Source organism: Pogona vitticeps, chromosome 4 (assembly GCF_051106095.1).
Source record: "Pogona vitticeps strain Pit_001003342236 chromosome 4, PviZW2.1, whole genome shotgun sequence".
In the NCBI taxonomy this organism is placed as follows: domain Eukaryota; kingdom Metazoa; phylum Chordata; class Lepidosauria; order Squamata; family Agamidae; genus Pogona; species Pogona vitticeps.
The window spans coordinates 849297-869971 of NC_135786.1; the positions used below are offsets into that span (position 1 = coordinate 849297).

General features: G+C 49.3%; 1 protein-coding gene across 1 annotated transcript; it reads left to right on the forward strand.

Moving 5' to 3' along the window:
* Nucleotides 1-2076: 2076 nt before the first annotated feature.
* Nucleotides 2077-20675, forward strand: NEURL2 (neuralized E3 ubiquitin protein ligase 2). The gene is made up of 2 exons (XM_020807003.3): nucleotides 2077-3984; nucleotides 19154-20675. Exons 1-2 carry the CDS (start codon nucleotides 3306-3308, stop codon nucleotides 19267-19269), a joined length of 795 nt encoding a protein of 264 aa, XP_020662662.3. The 5' UTR covers nucleotides 2077-3305; the 3' UTR covers nucleotides 19270-20675.

The following is a 20675-nucleotide window of genomic DNA, read 5'->3' on the forward strand; positions in this document are numbered from 1 at the left end:
GATGGATGGATGGATGGATGGATGGATGGATGGATGGATGGATGGAAGGAAGGAAGGAAGGAAGGAAGGAAGGAAGGAAGGAAGGAAGGAAGGAAGGAAGGAGATGAAAAATGTAGGAAGGAAGGAAGGAAGGAAGGAAGGAAGGAAGGAAGGAAGGAAGGAAGGAAGGAAGGAAGGAAGGAAGGAAGGAAGGAGCTGATGATGGATGGATGGATGGATGGATGGATGGATGGATGGAAGGAAGGAAGGAAGGAAGGAAGGAAGGAAGGAAGGAAGGAAGGAAGGAAGGAAGGAAGGAAGGAAGGAAGGAAGGAAGGAAGGAAGGAAGGAAGGAGATGAAAAATGTAGGAAGGAAGGAAGGAAGGAAGGAAGGAAGGAGCTGATGGATGGATGGATGGATGGAAGGAAGGAAGGAAGGAAGGAAGGAAGGAAGGAAGGAAGGAAGGAAGGAGCTGATGGATGGATGGATGGATGGAAGGAAGGAAGGAAGGAAGGAAGGAAGGAAGGAAGGAAGGAAGGAAGGAAGGAAGGAAGGAAGGAAGGAAGGAGCTGATGATGGATGGATGGATGGATGGAAGGAAGGAAGGAAGGAAGGAAGGAAGGAAGGAAGGAAGGAAGGAAGGAAGGAACTGATGGATGGATGGATGGATGGATGGATGGATGGAAGGAAGGAAGGAAGGAAGGAAGGAAGGAAGGAAGGAAGGAAGGAAGGAGCTGATGGATGGATGGATGGATGGATGGATGGATGGATGGATGGAAGGAAGGAAGGAAGGAAGGAAGGAGCTGATGGATGGATGGATGGATGGATGGATGGATGGATGGATGGAAGGAAGGAAGGAAGGAAGGAAGGAAGGAAGGAATGAGCTGATGGATGGATGGATGGATGGAAGGAAGGAAGGAAGGAAGGAAGGAAGGAAGGAAGGAAGGAAGGAAGGAAGGAAGGAAGGAGATGAAAAATGTAGGAAGGAAGGAAGGAAGGAAGGAAGGAAGGAAGGAAGGAGCTGATGGATGGATGGAAGGAAGGAAGGAAGGAAGGAAGGAAGGAAGGAAGGAAGGAAGGAAGGAAGGAAGGAAGGAAGGAAGGAGCTGATGAATGGATGGATGGATGGATGGAAGGAAGGAAGGAAGGAAGGAAGGAAGGAAGAAAAGGAAGGAAGGAAGGAAGGAAGGAAGGAAGGAAGGAAGGAAGGAAGGAAGGAAGGAAGGAAGGAGCTGATGGATGGATGGATGGATGGATGGATGGAAGGAAGGAAGGAAGGAAGGAAGGAAGGAACTGATGGATGGATGGATGGATGGATGGATGGATGGATGGAAGGAAGGAAGGAAGGAAGGAAGGAAGGAAGGAAGGAAGGAAGGAAGGAAGGAAGGAAGGAAGGAAGGAAGGAAGGAAGGAGCTGATGGATGGATGGATGGATGGATGGATGGATGGAAGGAAGGAAGGAAGGAAGGAGCTGATGGATGGATGGATGGATGGATGGATGGATGGATGGATGGAAGGAAGGAAGGAAGGAAGGAAGGAAGGAAGGAAGGAATGAGCTGATGGATGGATGGATGGATGGATGGAAGGAAGGAAGGAAGGAAGGAAGGAAGGAAGGAAGGAAGGAAGGAGATGAAAAATGTAGGAAGGAAGGAAGGAAGGAAGGAAGGAAGGAAGGAAGGAAGGAAGGAAGGAAGGAAGGAGCTGATGGATGGATGGAAGGAAGGAAGGAAGGAAGGAAGAGAAGGAAGGAGCTGATGAATGGATGGATGGATGGATGGAAGGAAGGAAGGAAGGAAGGAAGGAAGGAAGGAAGGAAGGAAGGAAGGAAGGAAGGAAGGAAGGAAGAGCTGATGGATGGATGGATGGATGGATGGAAGGAAGGAAGGAAGGAAGGAAGGAGGAAAGGAAGGAAGGAAGGAGCTGATGATGGATGGATGGAAGGAAGGAAGGAAGGAAGGAAGGAAGGAAGGATGGATGATGGATGGATGGAAGGAAGGAAGGAAGGAAGGAAGGAAGGAAGGAAGGAAGGAAGGAAGGAAGGAAGGAAGGAGCTGATGGATGGATCGGATGGATGGATGGAAGGAAGGAAGGAAGGAAGGAAGGAAGGAAGGAAGGAAGGAAGGAAGGAGGAGCTGATGATGGATGGATGGATGGATGGAAGGAAGGAAGGAAGGAAGGAAGGAAGGAAGGAAGGAAGGAAGGAAGGAAGGAAGGAAGGAAGGAAGGAAGGAGCTGATGGATGGATGGATGGAAGGATGGAAGGAAGGAAGGAAGGAAGGAAGGAAGGAAGGAAGGAGCTGATGATGGATGGATGGATGGAAGGAAGGAAGGAAGGAAGGAAGGAAGGAAGGAAGGAAGGAAGGAAGGAAGGAAGGAAGGAAGGAGCTGATGGATGGATGGATGGATGGATGGATGGATGGATGGAAGGAAGGAAGGAAGGAAGGAAGGAAGGAGCTGATGATGGATGGATGGATGGATGGATGGATGGATGGAAGGAAGGAAGGAAGGAAGGAAGGAAAGGAAGGAAGGAAGGAAGGAGCTAATGGATGGATGGATGGAAGGAAATGGATTGCTTAGGAAGCATTTGGCGCATCCCCAAGAGGCAACCCACTCCATGGAGACAACAAAGGGACCAACCACCCTCCTTGCTGGCTTCAAGTCCTGGCCGAGCCTCTGCCCAAAAAGTGCCCACAACAGAAGGTAGGGAAGTGGGGGGGGCAGAAGGACTGGGACTAGGGCTCTCCCTCTTTGGTCCGGGGGAGCGAGAACCAGGGGGCAGGGAAGTCAGAACTGGCAAGAAAAGCCGGGCAAGCGCCTGCCTCTATCAGACATGTGGCAACCTTTTGGGTGATGTTACGAATGGCCATTGGCCCCTGCAAGTGTCGCTGCCAAGAAGGGCTCACGGCTGGCACGCAGGGGGTGGTGGTGGATGGAAAGCCGCCTAGAGTAATCTTAATTGATTAGGCGGGATATAAATAAATAAATAAATAAATAAATAAATAAATAAATAAATAAATAAATAAATAAATAAATAAATAAATAAATAAATAAAGCAGTTGGAAGAGCCAGACCCAGACGTGGCTTTGTGTCCTGTCCAGACAAGCCCTAGTGCCCTCCTCGGTGGGAGCTGGAGGGCACTAGGACCTGGCGCTCACCCCCAAGCTGCCCAGCAGCCCCTATTTGGAGACCTCTGGGCCCTGGCAAGGGGCAGCAGCAGCAGCTGCCCTGACTCAGAGCCCTGCTTAAAAATAGCCTCCTCCTCCCTCCTCCTGCTACATGTGAGACTGAGACACACACACACAGAGAGAGAGAGAGAGAGAGAGCGATGGCTGGGGTGTGCCATCCCCCCACTCGGTTCCATCGCATCCATGGGGCTAACGTCCGCCTGGACCCCGCTGGCACCCAGGCGACCAGGGTGGACAGCTTTGCCAACGGGCTGTGCTTTAGCCACGAGCCGCTGGCGCCTGGGCAGGTCTTCCTGGTGGAGATTGAGGAGAAGGAGCTGGGGTGGTGCGGCCACCTCAGGGTCGGGCTGACGGCCCACGAGCCTGGCAGCCTGGACGTGGTGCCCGAGTACTCTCTGCCAGACCTGGTCAACCTGGGAGAGAGCTGGGTGTTTGCCATTACCCGCAACCACAACCGAGTCACAGCAGGGGACCGGGCGGCCGCCGACGCGCGCGGCTTCCTCTCCGACCCCTATCTGCACATCGAACAAGTCAAGATTCCCCGGGACAAGCTGGTGGGCCGGAGCAGGCCGGGTCGGTACAGCCACCTCCTGGACGACCTGTACAAGACAAACGTGCTCCCGGCCACGGCCCGGAAAAGCCGGATTGGGGTGCTGTACGCGCTGCAGCCAGACGGGACAGCTGACATGCACATTGTCATCAATGGGGAGGACATGGGCCCCAGCGCCAAGGGCCTTCCTGCCTCTCGCCCCCTCTACGCCGTGGTTGATGTCTTTGCCTCCACCAAGAGTGTGCGAATCATCCAAGTGGAATATGGACGTATGTATTCTGCCTTCCCTTCTGAGCACGCATGCGCACACACCCCGATGCACAAGCCCCCCCCAGCCTCGATGAGCAAGCATGAGTAATTGCCATTGACAGAACGAGAGAGCAGCGCATGAGCTTTGGCCTCCAGGAGCCAAAGATGGGAACTCTGGGATTCTTTGCTGGGGTGGAGAAGTTCAGGGTTCTGTGGCAGTGAAGCCACGGATCCTTCCTGAGCAAACCATTCAAAGTTAAAAAGGCAAGAGCTCTCTCTGGCTTTAGGATGAGCAAGCTCAACCATGAGTAAACATGAGTTATTAGCAGCAAAAGGGGCTTGAGGGATCAGCCAATGTGGCTGCAGGCCAGCTAAATCCTGCAGACTCTGCCAGCCCACAACGGCGGCGGCATTAAAAAAAAGAATGGGGCTCCCAGAAAGGCCAGGGAGAAGGAGGGCTCCCGCAGAGGCAGGGAAAGCCTCCCTCCTTCCAGCTCCTTCCTGTTCTAGGACTCTTTCTAGAGGAAAGAGGCAAATGCCTCTTCTGTGGGTTTGGCCAGCTGGGGACTTACAAGCTGCAGATTCAGGAAAAAAAAAAAAACAGGCAAAGGGAAGCTGTGGAGTGGAATTAAAAAAAATCTGGTGGCAGGGTGGAGGAGGGAGACCTCTGTCACGCACACATGGGGCCTGAACTGCTGTTCTCTTTGTGTTTTCTGCCTCTGAAACGGAACACAATTCTCCTCTAGGCCAGGACAGAGTCTCTTCCACGCCACTAGCAGAATCCACATTACTGATTTATACCAAATACTGTACTTTCTGCTAGAACAAGGCTCCATGAATAGCATGAGGAGCTTCTGTGGCTATATAGGGACATGAGTGACAACTTTTTCCACACTGGTGGGGAATCTTCTGCCTTCTGCCCTTGTCATAGAATCATAGAAAAGTGAAGTTGGAAGGGGCCTAAAAGGCCATCAAGTCCAACCCTCTGCTCAATGCAGGAATACCATCAAAGCATCTCTGCCAGGTGATGATCTAAGTTTTTCTTGAAACCTCCAGGGTTGGAGGGCTCCCCAACTCCCGAGGTCATTGGTTCCACTGTCATACTGCTTTTAACAGTTAGGACGTTTCCCCTGACATTCAACCGAAATCTGGCTTCCTTTAACTTGAGCCCATTGTTGCGTGTCCTGCATTCTAGGATGATGGAGAACAGATCCTGCCCCTCCTCTGTAGGACAGCCTTTCAAATCTTTGAAAAGTGCTATCATATCACTGGTCAGTCTTATTTTCTCGAGACTAAGCATGCCCAATTCTTTCAGCCTTTCCTCATTAAGGCTTGGTTTCCAGCCCCCTGATCTTCCTTGTCGCCCTCCTCTGAACTTGTTCCAATTTGTTAGCATCCTTCTTGAAGTGCAGTTCCAGAACTCGATGCAGTACTCAAGGTGAGGCCTAACCAGTACTAAATAGAGGGAGGCTAGCACCTCGCGGGATTTGGAAACTATACTTCTATTAATGCAGCCTAAAACAGCACTTGCCTTTTTTTGTAGCCACATCACACTGTCGGCTCATATTTACCTTGTGATCTACGATAATACCAAGATCCTTCTCGCTCGTCATTTTGCTGAGCCAGGTCTCCCCCATCTTGTAACTGTGCAATTGGTTTCTTTTTCCGAGGTGCAATACTTTACACTTCTCCCTGTTGAATTTCATTCTGTTGCTTTCAGCCCAGTGCTCCATCCAATCAAGGTCATTTTGAATTTTGTTTCTGTCTTCTAGAGTATTAGCTATTCCACCCAATTTTATATTGTCTGCAAAGCTAACAAGCAGTCCCTCATCCTAGTCATTAATAAAAATATTGAAGAGCACCTGGCCAAGGACTGAACCTTGGGGTACCTCACTTGTTACCTCCTGCTATTTAGAGAAGGACCCATTAATCATCACCCTCTGAATACAATTCTGTAGCCAATTGTGCATCCACCTAACACTTGATCTATTCAGCCCACACCTAGTTAGCTTGCTTATCAGGATATCATGGGGGACTTGGTCAAAAGCTTTGGTGAAATCAAGATACACTGTACTACGTCTACAGCTTTTCCTCTGTCTATCAGGGAGGTTACCTGATCAAAAAATGAGATCAAATTAGTTTGGCAGAATTTGTTCTTGACAAATTCATGTTGGCTTCTAGTTATTACCGCATTGTTTTATAGATGCCGGCACATTGACCGCTTTATGATCTGTTCCACAATTTTACCTGGGATTCATGTGAGGCTGATTGGCCCATAGTTCCCAGGTTCCTCTTTTTGCCCTTTTTGAAGATAGGGACAACATTGGCCCTCCTCCAATCCTCTGGCACCTCCCCCGTTTCCCATGATTTCAAGAAAAGAATGGGTAGCGGTTCTGAGAGTTCCTTAGCCAGTTCCTTCATTCCTCTCGGATGCAGTTCATCCGGCCCTAGAGATCTGAACTCGTTCAAGGTGGTAAGGTATTCCTTGACTGTTTGTTTATCAATCTCCAGCTGCAATCATGTTCCCCTTGCACTTCCAATTGGTTTGGAAGTTCATTGTCTGTCTTATGGGAAAAGATGGAACTAAAATAGGAATTGAGTACTTCTGCCTTTTCTTTGCCCTCTATTATCAATTTTCCCTCTCCACTGCGGAGCTGTGGTTTGTCTTTTGCTACTCACATACCTGAAGAAGGCTTTTTTATTGCTTTTAGTGTCTCTAGCTAACCTCAGCTCATTCTCAGCTTTTGCCCTCCCGATGCCATCCTTGCATTTCCTTGATACTTCTCTGTACTCATCCTTGGTGGCCTGGCCTTCTTTCCACTTCTTGTACGTGTCTTTTTTGGTTTGTAGGTTCTTCCTGAGCTTTTTGTGAAGCCACAGTGGCCTTTTTTGCCACCTCCCACCTTTTTTTTCTTGTTGGAATTGTTTGTAGTTGTGCATTTAGGAATTTTTTTAGAAGACCCCACCCTTCTCCTTTCCTTGTTAGGATTTCCTGCCATGGGACCTTACTTATCCTTGTTCTGAGATTATTAAAATTGGCTTTTTCAAAATCCAGCAGAAGTGTGTGGATACACACTGCTTTTGTTTCCTTTGAAATCAAGAATTCTAAAAGGACATGGTCACTCTCGCCCAGAGTTCCCCTTACTGCCACTCCCCCCACCAAGTCATCTCTGTTGGTCAAAATCAAGTCAAGGGTAGCAAATACTCTTGTTTCTTTGTCCACTTTTTGTAGGAGAAAATTATCAGCCGCACAAACCAGGAATTTCTTGCAAATGCCATATCAGGCATAATTTGCCTCCTAACATATATCTGGATAATTGAAATCTCCCATCAGTACTACACTGTGGCTCTTTGAAAACCCTGCAATTTGTTTTTCAAAAGTTTTATCTGCTCCCTCTCTTTGATTGAGCATTCGGTAGTAGACTCCAGCTACCAAGTTCCTTTTGTTTTTTGCCCCAGTTATATTGATCCAGATGCTCTTGATGGGACTGCCAATCTCCTCCTGCTGTGTTTTTGTGCAAAAATGCGTATTTTTGACATATACTGCCAGTCCACCTCCCTTTTTATTCTCTCTATTCTTTTTGATCGGTTTATATCCCTCAATTGCTGTATTCCAGTCATGGGAATCATCCCACCAAGTTTCGGTTATTCCTATGAAGTCATACTTACGCTCCTGAATTAACATTTCCAGTTCTTCTTGTTTGTTTCCCATACTCCTGGCATTCGTATACAGCCACTGGAGGGTGTGTGATTTGTGTCCTGTTTGTCTTTGTACATTTTTATGAATATTATGATAATTATGATGATGATTACTGTTATAATTATTGTGAGTATTATTATTGTTCATGTTTTTATTGATACCCTTTTGATCAATTTGGTCCATTCCTCTTATTGCGTGTAAGGCTTCATCTTAACTCTGTGCTTGCGTCTCCCTCTCCCTTCCAATTCAGTTCAAAGCCCTCCTGATGAAGTTCTTCCTGCTGTGAGCAAACACATTCTTCCCAGTCCTTGTGAGGTACAGGCTGTCTCTTGCTAGCAGTCTTTCCAGGAAGCTCACCCCGTGGTTCCAAAAACCAAATCCCTCTCGTGGACACCACCTTCAATGCAGATCTGGTGCACCAGCTCCAAAGAGAGGGCTGAGCGCATTCCAGGGAAACCCTTCCTCAAGGGGAAATGATTAAAACTTCTTTTTAAAAGCTGCTAAGGGGAAAGGTTGTGCCTTGACAGAACTCCTCTTGCTGCAGCTTCCTCAGATCAAAAATGCACTGGGAACTATACAAGATGGCAATGGGAAGGGAGCCCGGGGGTCCTTGACTCCAACCCCTGCTGCCGATGCCAGCAACCCACAGCTAAGGCGCTCCTTGGCAGAAGGACACCCAAGCTCTGTTGAAAAACCACCACCACCACCTCCTCCTCCTCCTCCTCCTCCTCCTCCCAAGGAGAGGCTGCCAGTTCTGCTGCCAAACAGCCTTTCACTATGCTGGGTTGCCTTTGTGCTTCCTGTTACAGGCATAAAACAGGCAGAGTCACAGCCTCTGGCAAGGGTAAGTGAGGATGGCTCATCTTGTCATCGGTTGTGGCCACACACCCTTCTTGGGCTCATCAAATTGCTCCTCGGCTGCCTTCTCAGGAGGAGGATTAACGTGGCAAGTTAATATTTAACAGGTTCCTCTACAAAACAAACCCTTCGGCCCCATCCCTATTACGTAGGTACCGAGGCAGGAAGTCTTCTATCTGGCCAAAGGGTCACAGGCCCATTTTGCCCCTCCAGCCCTGGGCAAATCCTTGGGGTTAGCCCCAAACTCCACTGCGTGGCGGCCAGTCGAGCCAATTTGGCTGGAGTTTGCTTCACTTAAGGCCTCTGTTTTCTAGGCACCTTTTCCAGGAATTGCATGCATTTCTCAGCATTTACGAATTCAAAAAACAGGCAGGCATGAAACAGAGGACAGGAAAGGAACATCACCATTACTTTCCATAGGATCATCACCTAAAAAACTGGAGAATAGCTCCTTCAGCTTAGGGCTGAGTCACTCAGGCAACTGTAACACGCCCTTCCAGACGGTGGCATGCTGCAATTAGGTAAGAATGTGTTTTGATGCTTGTGCCAGTCACTTGGCAATGCCAATGTACAGCTGGTATTGGTCGGGATGTTCATTCTGCTCTGAGAATGGCCACGTGTCTATAGGCTACTTGTGTGCAAACCGCACAAAAGTGATTTCAATCCCATATTAGAAAGTGCTCTTTAAAAAGAGAGATGAGCAGAGCCGGCCTCTTAGTGGTAGGACACAGGAATCTGACTGGATAACAGAATCCGCTCTTGCCCGAGGAAGCCAGGGACACAATATCAGCTCAGCAACTGCCTGGGATGTTTCAGTCTCTGGAAGCACTCAGGCCATGGGTAGGAAGTCTGTGCGAGACTACAACTCCCTTATGTATCACCGCGTACGGCTGACAACCCCAAGAATGCCCACAGCTCCCCACTGTCCACCCATCCCAGTACGGGGCTGCTGAATCCAGAGAAGGGAATGAGCCAAACAAACTCAGATAGTCGTGAAGGCTTTCACGGTCGGGATCTAATGGTTGTTCTGGGTTTTTCGGGCTCTTTGGCAGGTTGCTGTCCTCTGAAGATGCCCATGGCCACAGAGACTGGCGAAACGTCAGGAAGAACAGAACACGGCCAAAGAGCCCGAAAAACCCAGAACAACCAAACTCAGATAGGCCATGACTACATGATCAAATATTGTGGGATCCCTGTGGCGTCACAGAATCCTAGAATCATGGAATTGGAAGACATCTATAAGGCCATTGAGTCTAACCCCCAGGTCAAGGCAGGGACCCAAATCAAAGTATACAGTATCTGACACATGGTTGTCTCATTTCCCCTTGAATACCTCCAGCGTTGGAGCCCTCACCACCTCCCAAGGTCACTGGTTCCACCGTTGTACTGCTCTAACAGTTAGGAGGTTTTTTCCTGACGTTCAACTGAAATCTGGCTTTTTGTCACTTGAGCCCATTATTACATTTCCTGCACTCTGGGATGATCAAGAATAGCTTCTGTCCCTCCTCTGGACAACAACTATTCAAGTATTTGAAAAGTGCTGTCATATCTCTCCTCAGTCTTCTTTTCTCAAGGTTAAACATGCCCAGTTCTTCCAGTCTTTCCTCCTAGGGCTTGGTTTCCAGTCCCTTGATAATCCTTGTTATCCTTCTCTGAACTTGTTCCAATTTCTCAGCATCCTTCTTGAAGTGCAGTGTCCAGAACTGGACACAGGACTCAAGATGAGGCCTAACCAATGCCGAATAGAGAGGGACTAGCACCTCGTGGGATTTTGAAACTGAATTTCTGTTAATGCAGCCTAAAATAGAATTTGCCTTTTTTGTAGCAACATCACACTGTCGGCTCATAATTAGCTTGTGATCTACAACAACTCCAAGATCCTTCTCGCTCACAGTTTTGCTGAGCCAGGTATCCCCCATCTTGTAACTGTGCAACTGGTTTATTTTTTCCGGGGTGCAGGACTTTGCACTTATTCCCATTTGAATTTCATTCTGTTGCTTTCGGCTCAGTGCTCCATCCTATCAAGGTCATTTTGAATTTTATTTCTGTTTTCTGTATTAGCTGTTCTGCCCTTATCTAATCTAATGCTTATCTAATGCACCTGGTGAAAGTATCAAAATGTTAGATTAGGCATCCTTCAATTTCAAGAGACTATGGTAACGTGCTCTGAACAGAGGACTTGGAACAGCATCTAGTGTGGTTGAGAAGGCCGATTCGAGGGTGACCATCCCTTCCACACTGAAGACAAATACAATCTGTTCCCTGTCCAGCTCCCTGATTTTGCTCCTTTCTGGACTGCCTCTTTGCCTTGGCCTGCTGGGCAAGGGTCATTTCAGATTGGGAGAGGCCATGACGCACCACCTGCCTCCAGGCTGAACATTCAGAGGTCATAGTTTCCCATCTGTTGAGGTCCATTCCTAAGGCCTTCAGATCCTGCTTGCAGATCTCCTTGTATCACAGCTGTGGTCTCCCTCTGTGGCAATTTCCCTGCATTAATTCTCCATATAGGAGATCTTTTGGAATTCGACCATCAGCCATTCTCACAACATGCCCAAGCTAATGTAGATGGCGCTGTTTCAATAATGTATACATGCTAACAATTCCAGCTCATTCTAGGACTACCCTGTTTGGAACTTTTTTCTGCCAAGTGATGCCAAAAATCCATCGGAGGCAACGCATATGGAAGGTGTTCAGCTTCCTCTCCTGCCGTGCACAAAGGGTCCAGGACTCACTGCAGTACAGGAGTGTGCTCAGGACACAGGCTCTATAGACCTGGATCTTGGTATATGCCGTCAGCTTTTTATTAAGCCGTACTCTCTTTGTGAGTCTAGAGAACATGGTAGCTGCTTGCCAATGCGTTTATCCAACTCGACATTTATTTATTTATTTATTTATTTATTTATTTATTTATTTATTTATTTATTTATTTATTTATTTATTTATTTATTTATTTATTTATTTATATTGGACTTATATACCGCCCCATAGCACTACAAGCACTCTCCGGGCGGTTTACAATTTAATTATACAGGCTACACATTTCCCCCCCAGCAAGCTGGGTACTCATTTTACTGACCTCGGAAGGATGGAAGGCTGAGTCAACCTTGAGCCGGCTACCTGGGATTTGAACCCCAGGTCGTGAGCAGAGTTTTAGCTGCAGTACAGCGTTTTAACCACTGCGCCACGAGGCTAGAAAGAGAGTGTCAGAGATTGTTGAGCCAAGGTACACAAAGTCATGAACAACCTCCAGTTCTTCTGTGGAGATGGTAATAGAGGGAGATGAGTCCACGCCCTGGCCCATGACTTGTGTTTTCTTCATAATAGACAGCGGTTCTGTAATATCTTGAGCCATTTCCTTCTATATCCTTGGATGCAGTACATCTGGCCCTGGGGTTTTGAACTCATTTAAAGTAGTAAGGTTGTTGTTAAGTCATTAAGTCATGTCTGAATCTTTGTGACCCCACAGACCAGAGCATGCCAGGCCCTCCTGTCTTCCACTGCCTCCCAGAATTGGGTCATATTTATGTTGGTCACTTTGGTGACACTGTCTATCCATCTTGTCCTCTGCCGTCCCCTTCTCCTCTTGCCTTCGCTCTTTCCCAACAACAGGGCCTTTTCCAGAGAGTCTTCTCTTCTCATGAGATGGCCAAAGTATTGGAGCCTCAACTTCAGGATGAGTAGTAGTAAGGTACTCCTTGACTATTCATTTATCATTCTCAAGTTACAATCATATCCCTCCCACTTGTAGTTTACATTTGCCTGGAAGGAAAACACCAAGCTAAAGCAGGCATTCTTGTTTTTTCTTTGTCATCTATTATTGTTTCCCAGTCCCTGTTGAGCAGCTGAGCCATTGTTTCTTTTCTCTGTCTTTTGCTACTCACATACCTGGAGAATGTTTTTTGTTGCTTTTAGTGTCTCTAGCTAACCTCAGCTCAATCTCAGCTTTGGCCCTCCTAATGCCATGCCTGCAATTCTTTCCTGCTTGTCTGTATTCTTCCTTGGTGAGCTGGCCTTCTTTCCACTTCGTATATGAGGCCTTTTTTGTTTTCAGGTCCCCTCTGAGCTTAAGTCCTTTTAAGGAGACAGGCGGGTTAAAACAATTTAAATAAATAAATTATGGTGAGATGCCAGATGGGCCTTTTTTTTCTTTTCCTGTCTTTCACCTATTCTTGTTAGAATTGTTTGTAGTGGTGCATATAGAATTTCATTTTTAAAAAACTCCCACTATCGTGGACTCCTTTTACTGTTATGATCTCCTGCCATGGGATTTAACTTATCATTATCCTAAGCTTATTAAAATGGGCTTTCCTAAAATCCAGCTACAATCTGCTTTTGTTTCCTTTGAAATAAAAAATATCAAGAAGACTGTGGTCACTTTCCACCAAAGTTCCCCTTACTGAGTTGTCTATTGGTTAGAATTTTTTGTTTGTTTAGTCGTTAAGTCATGTCTGAATCTTCGTGACCCCACAGACCAGAGCATGCCAGGCCCTCCTGCCTTCCACTGCCCCCCCCGGTGTTGGGTCAGATTCATGCTGGTCGCTTCGCAGGCACTGTCCGGCCATCTCATCCTCTGTCGTCCCCTTCTCCTCTTGCCTTCACACTTTCCCAACGTCAGGGTCTTTTCCAGGGAGTCTTCTCTTCTCATCAGATGGCCACAGCTTTAGGATCGGTCCTTTTAGTGAGCACTCAGGGTTGAATTGGTTAGAATAGCCAACTCCAATAACCACATTCCTCAGTGAGTCATCCCACTATGTTTCAGATATTCCTATCAAGCCATATTTACCCTCTTGAACTAGGATTTCCAGTTCTCCTTGTTTGTTTTCCATACTCCTGGCATTCGCCGATAGACACTGGAGATGGTGTCATTTGTGGCTTGCCTTCCTTCTTATGACTTTATGAATGTTATTACTGGGCCCCATTAGTGCTGTTCAGTCTGTTCCTCTTATTATCCATGAGCCTTTGTCTATCTTTACCTCTCCTTTCCCCTTCCAATTCACTTTAATGCCCTCCTGACGAAGTTCCTCAGACTGAGGCCAAACACTGTCTTCCCAGTCCTTAGAAGGTACAAGCCATGAGTGGCCAGCAGCCCATCTTCGAGGAAGTGTAGCTGTAAGTTCCAAAATCCGAATCCCTCATGTTGGTACCACCTTTGTAGCCAGTCATTCATGCAAAATATTTTTCTTTCCCTTTCTATTCCTCTTCTGAATACTGGCAGGATGAACAAGAAGACTATCTGGGCCCCCAAATCCTTGGATTTTCTTCCTAGAGTGTCCAAGTCGGATGTGATTTCTTTGTAGTTCCCCTCTTAGCTGTGTTTGTTTGTTCTCATGAGGATGAGAAGAAAGGGCGATACAGCTGAGGACTCTATAAGCGACGGCAATCCTTCCATCACATCCCTAATCCATGCTCTGGGGAGACAGCGCGCCTGGTGCGTCCATGTAGCTTTCCTGCATATTTCAGTGATATTCCCATGCAGCAGGGAGTCTGCTTCTGCAGCTACTTTTCTTTTCTTAGTTTTGTGCGGTGTGGGTTCAGTGACTCTACTCGGCCTCTCCCTTCAGCCTCTCTCAGGTTCTCCTTGCGGGGTCACCTGTACGTCTTCCTTTGCAGGCTGTCCGCCAAAGTCTTTGTCAAGAATCTGGAAGTGGTTTTGCAGTTCCACTGGTGGAGAAGAGTGCCTTCTCCTTCTTTGGCTCCTAGCTGTGGCTCTTTTTGGTGCTGCTTCCTCCTCTCAGTTTGTTCTCTCCTTAGCGTTCTTCTCTTCTGCTTCGCCTTGCTGTTCTTCCACCTCCAGGGCCTCCCTTGGTGGCGGCTGCTTGAATCCTCTCCTTCTATTCTTCACCTTCTCTTATAGCCTTAAGCCCGGCCGCTTGCTCCTCCAGTTCTCTCACTTTCTCTTCCAACCGTGCTGCCAGTTTGCGCTGGCTTGCCTGTGCCTGCGGTGTTGTTCTCAGGCACCAAGACAAACGCTTTGCGGAGCACCACCGCTGAAATGCCTCTTCCCTCCTGTTATCTTTTTTTACTTTCTTCTGTTTATCCGCAAGTGCCCTTTGCTGTGTCTTCTCTGCCTTGAAGGATGCTGGGAAAGATAAACTCTCTGCCTTTATCTCCTTGGTCTCCCTTTTCTTTTTTTTCTCTTGCTCCACTAGATCCTTTCCTTTCTGTTTCTTCCCCCGCCTCAAACTCCTGGTCTCTCCTTCCCTGGGGCCTGCCTCGGTTTCCAGACAAACCTGGGAATCAGGGCTCCAAAGAGTGGACGCAGAAAGCTCTTCCGTTGTGGCATGGACATAACTTGGATGCTTGCATCCATGGTGAAGGGCTTAGCAATCTAAATGATGGACTGTTGTAAAGAGGTGGTTTGTCAGCCCCTCAGTTGACCCTCTTCTCAAACACCCCACAAGCTGCCAACATGTTTTAAAAGAAGCACATGCGGTTCATGCATTTCAGTGCTTTACTTGCCCTTCAAAACAAGAGATACACACACACACACACACACACACACACCATCAGCACATGAATTTATCAGAAACATTTGGAACATATTATGAAAAGGGCTCCCAGGGACAGCTGGAGTAGATGATTTATTTATTTATTTATTTATTTATTTTATTTCTATCCCGCCTATCTGATCATATTAGACCACTCTAGGCGGCTTACAGTAAAAAACAACAATATAATTTTAAAACTTTACAGCAGAAGCGTAAATGAAAATAAAGAACAGAATAAGAGAAAGATCGTCAAGGGTTTTCTGTTGGGAAGGCCTGCCTATACATCAATGTTTTTAGTTGTTTCTTAAAAATGCCCAGTGAGGGAGCCGCGCGAATCTCAGGGGGCAAGTTGTTCCAAAGGCGAGGAGCCACCGCCGAGAAGGCCCGGATTCTGGTCTTTTCCTTTCAGGCCTCTCTCGGCGTTAGGCTCCTCAGCCTTATCTCCTGGCTCGCGCGAGTGACACGGGTAGATCTTGGTGGGAGAAGGCGTTCCGCCAAGTATCGAGGTCCTAAACCGTTTAGGGCTTTATAAGTAAGCGTTAACACTTTGAAATCAATGCGGAATCGGATGGGCAGCCAATGCAATGCGGCCAGAGTGGGGGAGATATGTTGGTATCTTCTCAGCCCACTGAGTAGTCTGGCCGCCGCATTCTGCACCACCTGTAGTTTCCGCAGCAATCTCAAAGGTAGCCCCGTGTAGAGCGCATTACAGTGGTCTAATCTCGAGACTACAAGCGCATGCACCAGAGTGGTGAGAGACCCCACATCAAGGTAGGGCCGCAGCTGGGCTATCCGCCTGAGATGGAAAAAAGTGGAACGGACCACAGACGCCACCTGGGTCTCCATGGTGAGCGCCGGGTCAAGATGGACACCCAAGCTACAGACCCCATCCCTGGCGGGCAGGGTCACCCCCCCGAAAATGAGGGAGTTTCCCAAATCCCCGACTGTGGGGGGGCCCATCCTCAGTACTTCCGTCTTGTCCGGGTTCAGCCTAAGCCCGTTCTCCTGCATCCATTCCTGTACAGCCTCCAGGCAACGCCGAAGGGACAGAACGGCATCTCCTGCAGTTGGAAAAAAGGAGATGTAGAGCTGTGTGTCATCCGCATATTGATGGCACTGCGCTCCACACCTCCTGATGACCCCTCCCAGCGGCCTCATGTAGATGTTAAACAGCATTGGGGAGATGATCGACCCCTGAGGGACCCCACAATTAAGGCACCACGGGGCCGAAACATTCTCCCCAAGCTGTACTCTCTGGGGACGGTCCTCCAAGAAGGAACGGAGCCAAGCAAAAGCCCGGCCACCTATCCCCAACTCGGCGAGCCTCCCCAGGAGGATACCATGGTCAATGGTATCAAAGGCCGCTGAGATATCGAGGAGGACCAACAGAGACACTTTGCCCCTGTCGGCCTCCCTCAATAAGTCATCACACAGGGCGACCAATGCCGTTTCTGTCCCATGGCGCGGCCTGAAGCCCGACTGGAATGGATCCAGGGCATCTGTTTCATCCAGGAACGCCTGGAGCTGATCGGCCACCACCCTCTCGACTACCTTGCTTAAGAAAGAAACATTGGCGACGGGCCTATAGTTGCCAATTTCGTCCGCTGCCAAACTAGGTTTCTTTCTTATGGGCCTAATGAGTGTTTCCTTGAGGGCAGAGGGAAATCTACCCTCAAGGAAAGACCCATTAATTATTACAGTAGCCCATTCCGTTGTTGAGGGCCTGGCTGCCTTGATTAGCCAGGCCGGGCAGGGGTCCAAAGAGGAGGTGGAGGCACGACAGCGATCAAGCGTCCTGGCCACAGTGTCGGGCGATACGGGCTGAAATGAGTCAAAAGATGAGTGATGTGGGGCTAAAGCATGGATGGCAGCTGAAAGCCAACCACCAGGGCGTTTCTCCAATTGAGGCTGGACTATGCAAGAAAGCCTCCCTGATCTTCCTCCAGCACAGAAACAACAACAGCTACTACAACAACAACATGTTTTTCAGGCTGAACAGCAGTTCTGTCCTCACCATATTGACAATGTCACATTTCCTCATTCTAGGCAAATAAGGAGAGAGGAAACACTACCAGTAGTGTTTTATCCTTTACACTGTTAAATAATGGCCATTGCAGTATTTATTTATATAGCACAATCAAAATATACAATGGCTTTTACAATTTAGCAAAAAATAAGGATTTCTGCCCAAAGGAGATCACAAACTCAGTTCTAACAGTGAAGGGTCAACATGGGGGAGGAAATGGTGGCGAGACGGGTTGGTTGTATTTAGACGCCTGTGACCTGCTTAGGCTTTGTGGCAAGAGAAGAAGTTGGTGCCGCCCGGCCCATGGCCAGGCAGCATAATTTAGAAATAAACTTAAGACATGGTTGTTCAGGCAGGCGTTTCCTCCTGCTGCATCTTAATATTTACATTTTTATATCTTGGATTTTTACATATTTATTGGTTCTATTGTTTTTAAATTTTGTAATGCCGCCCAGAGCAGAGCCAGTCTAGAAGGGTGGGGTATAAATCTAATAATATAAATAAATAAATAACATAAAACTGCCGATGGTCGATCCAGCAGAGCCCAGCCACGGAAAGCTTGAAAGGGAACGGCAAGGAACAGAACGAGTGAATGGAGACGAGGGAGGATATTGCAGGAGTGGAGGCAGGGCAGCTCCTTCTCCAAGGGTGAGCATGGGGTGGGGAGTAAGCTCTAGAGATGAACACCTAATGGAGGGATGAAAAGAAGGGATGCGCGAGATGAGCACTCTGCCCCCTCCCCCAAGGCAAGGAATGAACCCTGACAAACGGGAGGGGGGGGGCTGTAGCCACTTGATGCCAGCAAGTCAAAAGCTGGTGGTGGTACACGCTTTCAGGCTCCTCCAAAGAATGGCACACAAGGCAGTCTGCCCATCTAGGCAGGCACCTCAATCCCCAGGGCGCAGGATGGGCCTTTGGTCCGAGAGCGGCTGAGGGCAGATGGCCTTCCAGAGCAAACTGCAATGGTGGGGCCGGATTGGCAGGAGAACCTGCTTCCCACCTGGTACTCTGAACATGCCCCAGGGATGCCAATGAGGGGCAGGCCGGAAGAGGGTGGTCCAGAACAACAACCCCAATGGGTTTCTTCGAAACCTTGCTGCCTTTCCGAACCTGAAATCTGTTAAGTCTGCTTAATTTTCCAAGCAGCTCCTCCCTGCCAGGTGGGGTTCCTCGGGAGGGGGGCTGCTTTCACTGGGGGAGGCTCTGCCACCATCCAAGCCAGATTGCTCACCACCTGGAGCAGCCAGCCAACTTCAGCCTTTGCTCTGCATCTGGTCTATTTGGCTGGGGAGGGCCAGTGCCTAACTCTGCCTGCTGATCGGTGGAGACCAGGTGAGAGACAAGGAGAGCACCTGAGGGCAGGAACCAGCCCCTGCCAAGAGAATGGAGTCCCTCCCCACGACTGATGTGCCTGCTGCTGAGATGCCAGGAGGGAGAGCCGAGAAAGGTTGTCTGTGAATAGGCAGGCAGGAAGGGCCCTACTCACAAAACCCTGAAAGAAAAAGGGATGGTGGAGGCGGGGAGGGCTTCCATTTCCCTTTCCATTATCTCTTCTGGGGTAGGAAAATGGGAGAACTGGGGCAAAGAAAAGTCCTGCCAGGAGGATGAGGATTTGAGGCACGACCATGCGCGCCCAGGTGGAATAGTCTCCTTCCAAACAAAAGACAGAAATGCTGCCACCCAGACACAAGGACCGGTTCCCCTGCCAGGAGCTGGAAGGCAGAGGGCCAGCTGGCTGTCCAGACCTTCCACAGGGATCTGCCTCAAGGCAGGCAGGCAAGGGTTCACCATCGAAGAGGCCTCAGGTTGGGAGCCTTCGGAGCTGTGGGGAATGACCCCCTGCTTCCAAAGGGCAGCCCCTCCCAGCCTGGCGCACGGCTCTCCCAAGGACAAGGGCCTCTTTGTTGGCTGCCAGAGTAATGAAGCTGGAGCAACAGCAGGTGTGTGTGTGTGTGTGTGTGTGTGTGTGTGCCCATTCCTGCATGCATGTCTGTTATTCATGCCGAGCCTCTGGGCTGAGGCTGAGCAGGATCCATTCCCCAAATAGGAGAAATGAGCCCTAGGCCTAACACAGTCTGTATAACCCCCCTGTTCTCCTCTCTATTCCCCACCCCCAGTTCCCTCCCTGCAGACCCTCTGCCGACTGGCCATCCAGAAACACATCGTCCACCGGTTGGCCATTGATGGGCTCAACCTCCCCCCACCGCTGAAGAACCTCTGCAAATATGAATGAGGGCCACACACTCCTCCTTCTGCTCACTCCACCGGCCGCCCAGGCACATGATGTGTTGGAAGACTTCGATTCACAGAATACACGAAAATGGGGGGAAGCTGTGACACAGCTGTGTTCCTCTTGAAGGCCCTCTGCCCAGGCTGAGAAGAGGGCCGCCACGGATGCAGTGAGAGGCTTACTGCACGGATCGCCCGCTGAACCCAGGAGGAGATGCCGAGACGGCAGGAGAGTCCAGAGCCAAGAAGAACTGGATGGTCAGACCAACTGCAGGCCCTCTCAGAGGGTTCAGCAGCAAGCTGCATCCAAACTGGAAACCTCAATCAGAAGGGCCGGCTAAATGGGCCTTTTGTACCTCCCACCAATTCAAAGAAAGCATCTCCTTATGGAGGCGGGGCAAGGAGAGGGGACCCAAGGCGCAACCTGTAGAGATGGGTTTGCTCAATAAAAGTTGCCTTCTGGGGACAGAGTGAGTGAGTGAGAGAGGGGGGGGGGAGAGGGGGGAGAGAAAGAGAGAATGGCAGGACAGGTTCCCAGGAACGGCGACCTTGCCAAAGCTCTGGCTGATGTCTCAAACTGGTGACAAGAAAGGTGCTGCATGAGGGAGGGGGCTGGCAGGAGGGGTGCAGTGATACGCATTAGATGGGAGCGAAGTAGGTGCTTGAGGCTAACCTGGGCCCGGCTCCGGAAGGGACGAAGGCCCCCTGACCGTCCCACTCCACCTCAAACAGCCCAAGCAGAGTCTCACAACCAAGAGGGATGCCCTGGGCAGAGGGGCCAGCCGGGAGAGGCACGGCAGCTGTGTGTGACATAAGGGTCAAGCCCTGTGATGCTGGTTCTAGAATGGGAGGGGGGGCAGGGACTCCACAGCTGCAGGAGCCACCACTGCCGCCAAGGCCTGGCTGCCCCAGCTGACACAATGACTGACTAAGGGATGAGGAAAGCTTTAGCGGGCCTCTCTCCACTTTCCCATCGAGGTAACACCCTCCACTTCCTTCCCTGTCCCCAAAATGTTTTGCACAGAGCGTCCAGACTCCCAGCAGGAGCCGCTCTCCGGTTCATCCACCTGGCACTAAGCCCAAGTGGGACGACCGGGTCCTCGATCAGGCAAAAAAATAAAATAAAATAAATAAAAATAAAAAGTGAGTGTAGGGAGAATGGCGCTGCGGCCCTTTTCCCACCTCACTTCACATCCTCCCACTGCCTTGGCCAAGGGTCACCGTGTGCCTTTGGAAACAGCAGCAGTGCTATCAGAATCATCCCACTCATGCTTTCCATGGTCTCTGGACAAGCCGCAGTTCACCTGGGTCAGAAATGTGACTGGAATGGTCACTGCTCGGGTTCCAGCCAGGCTTCCTGACCTGTCCCCCTCCCCCCAACCATGGGCTTGCGGGCTCATAACACTTCCC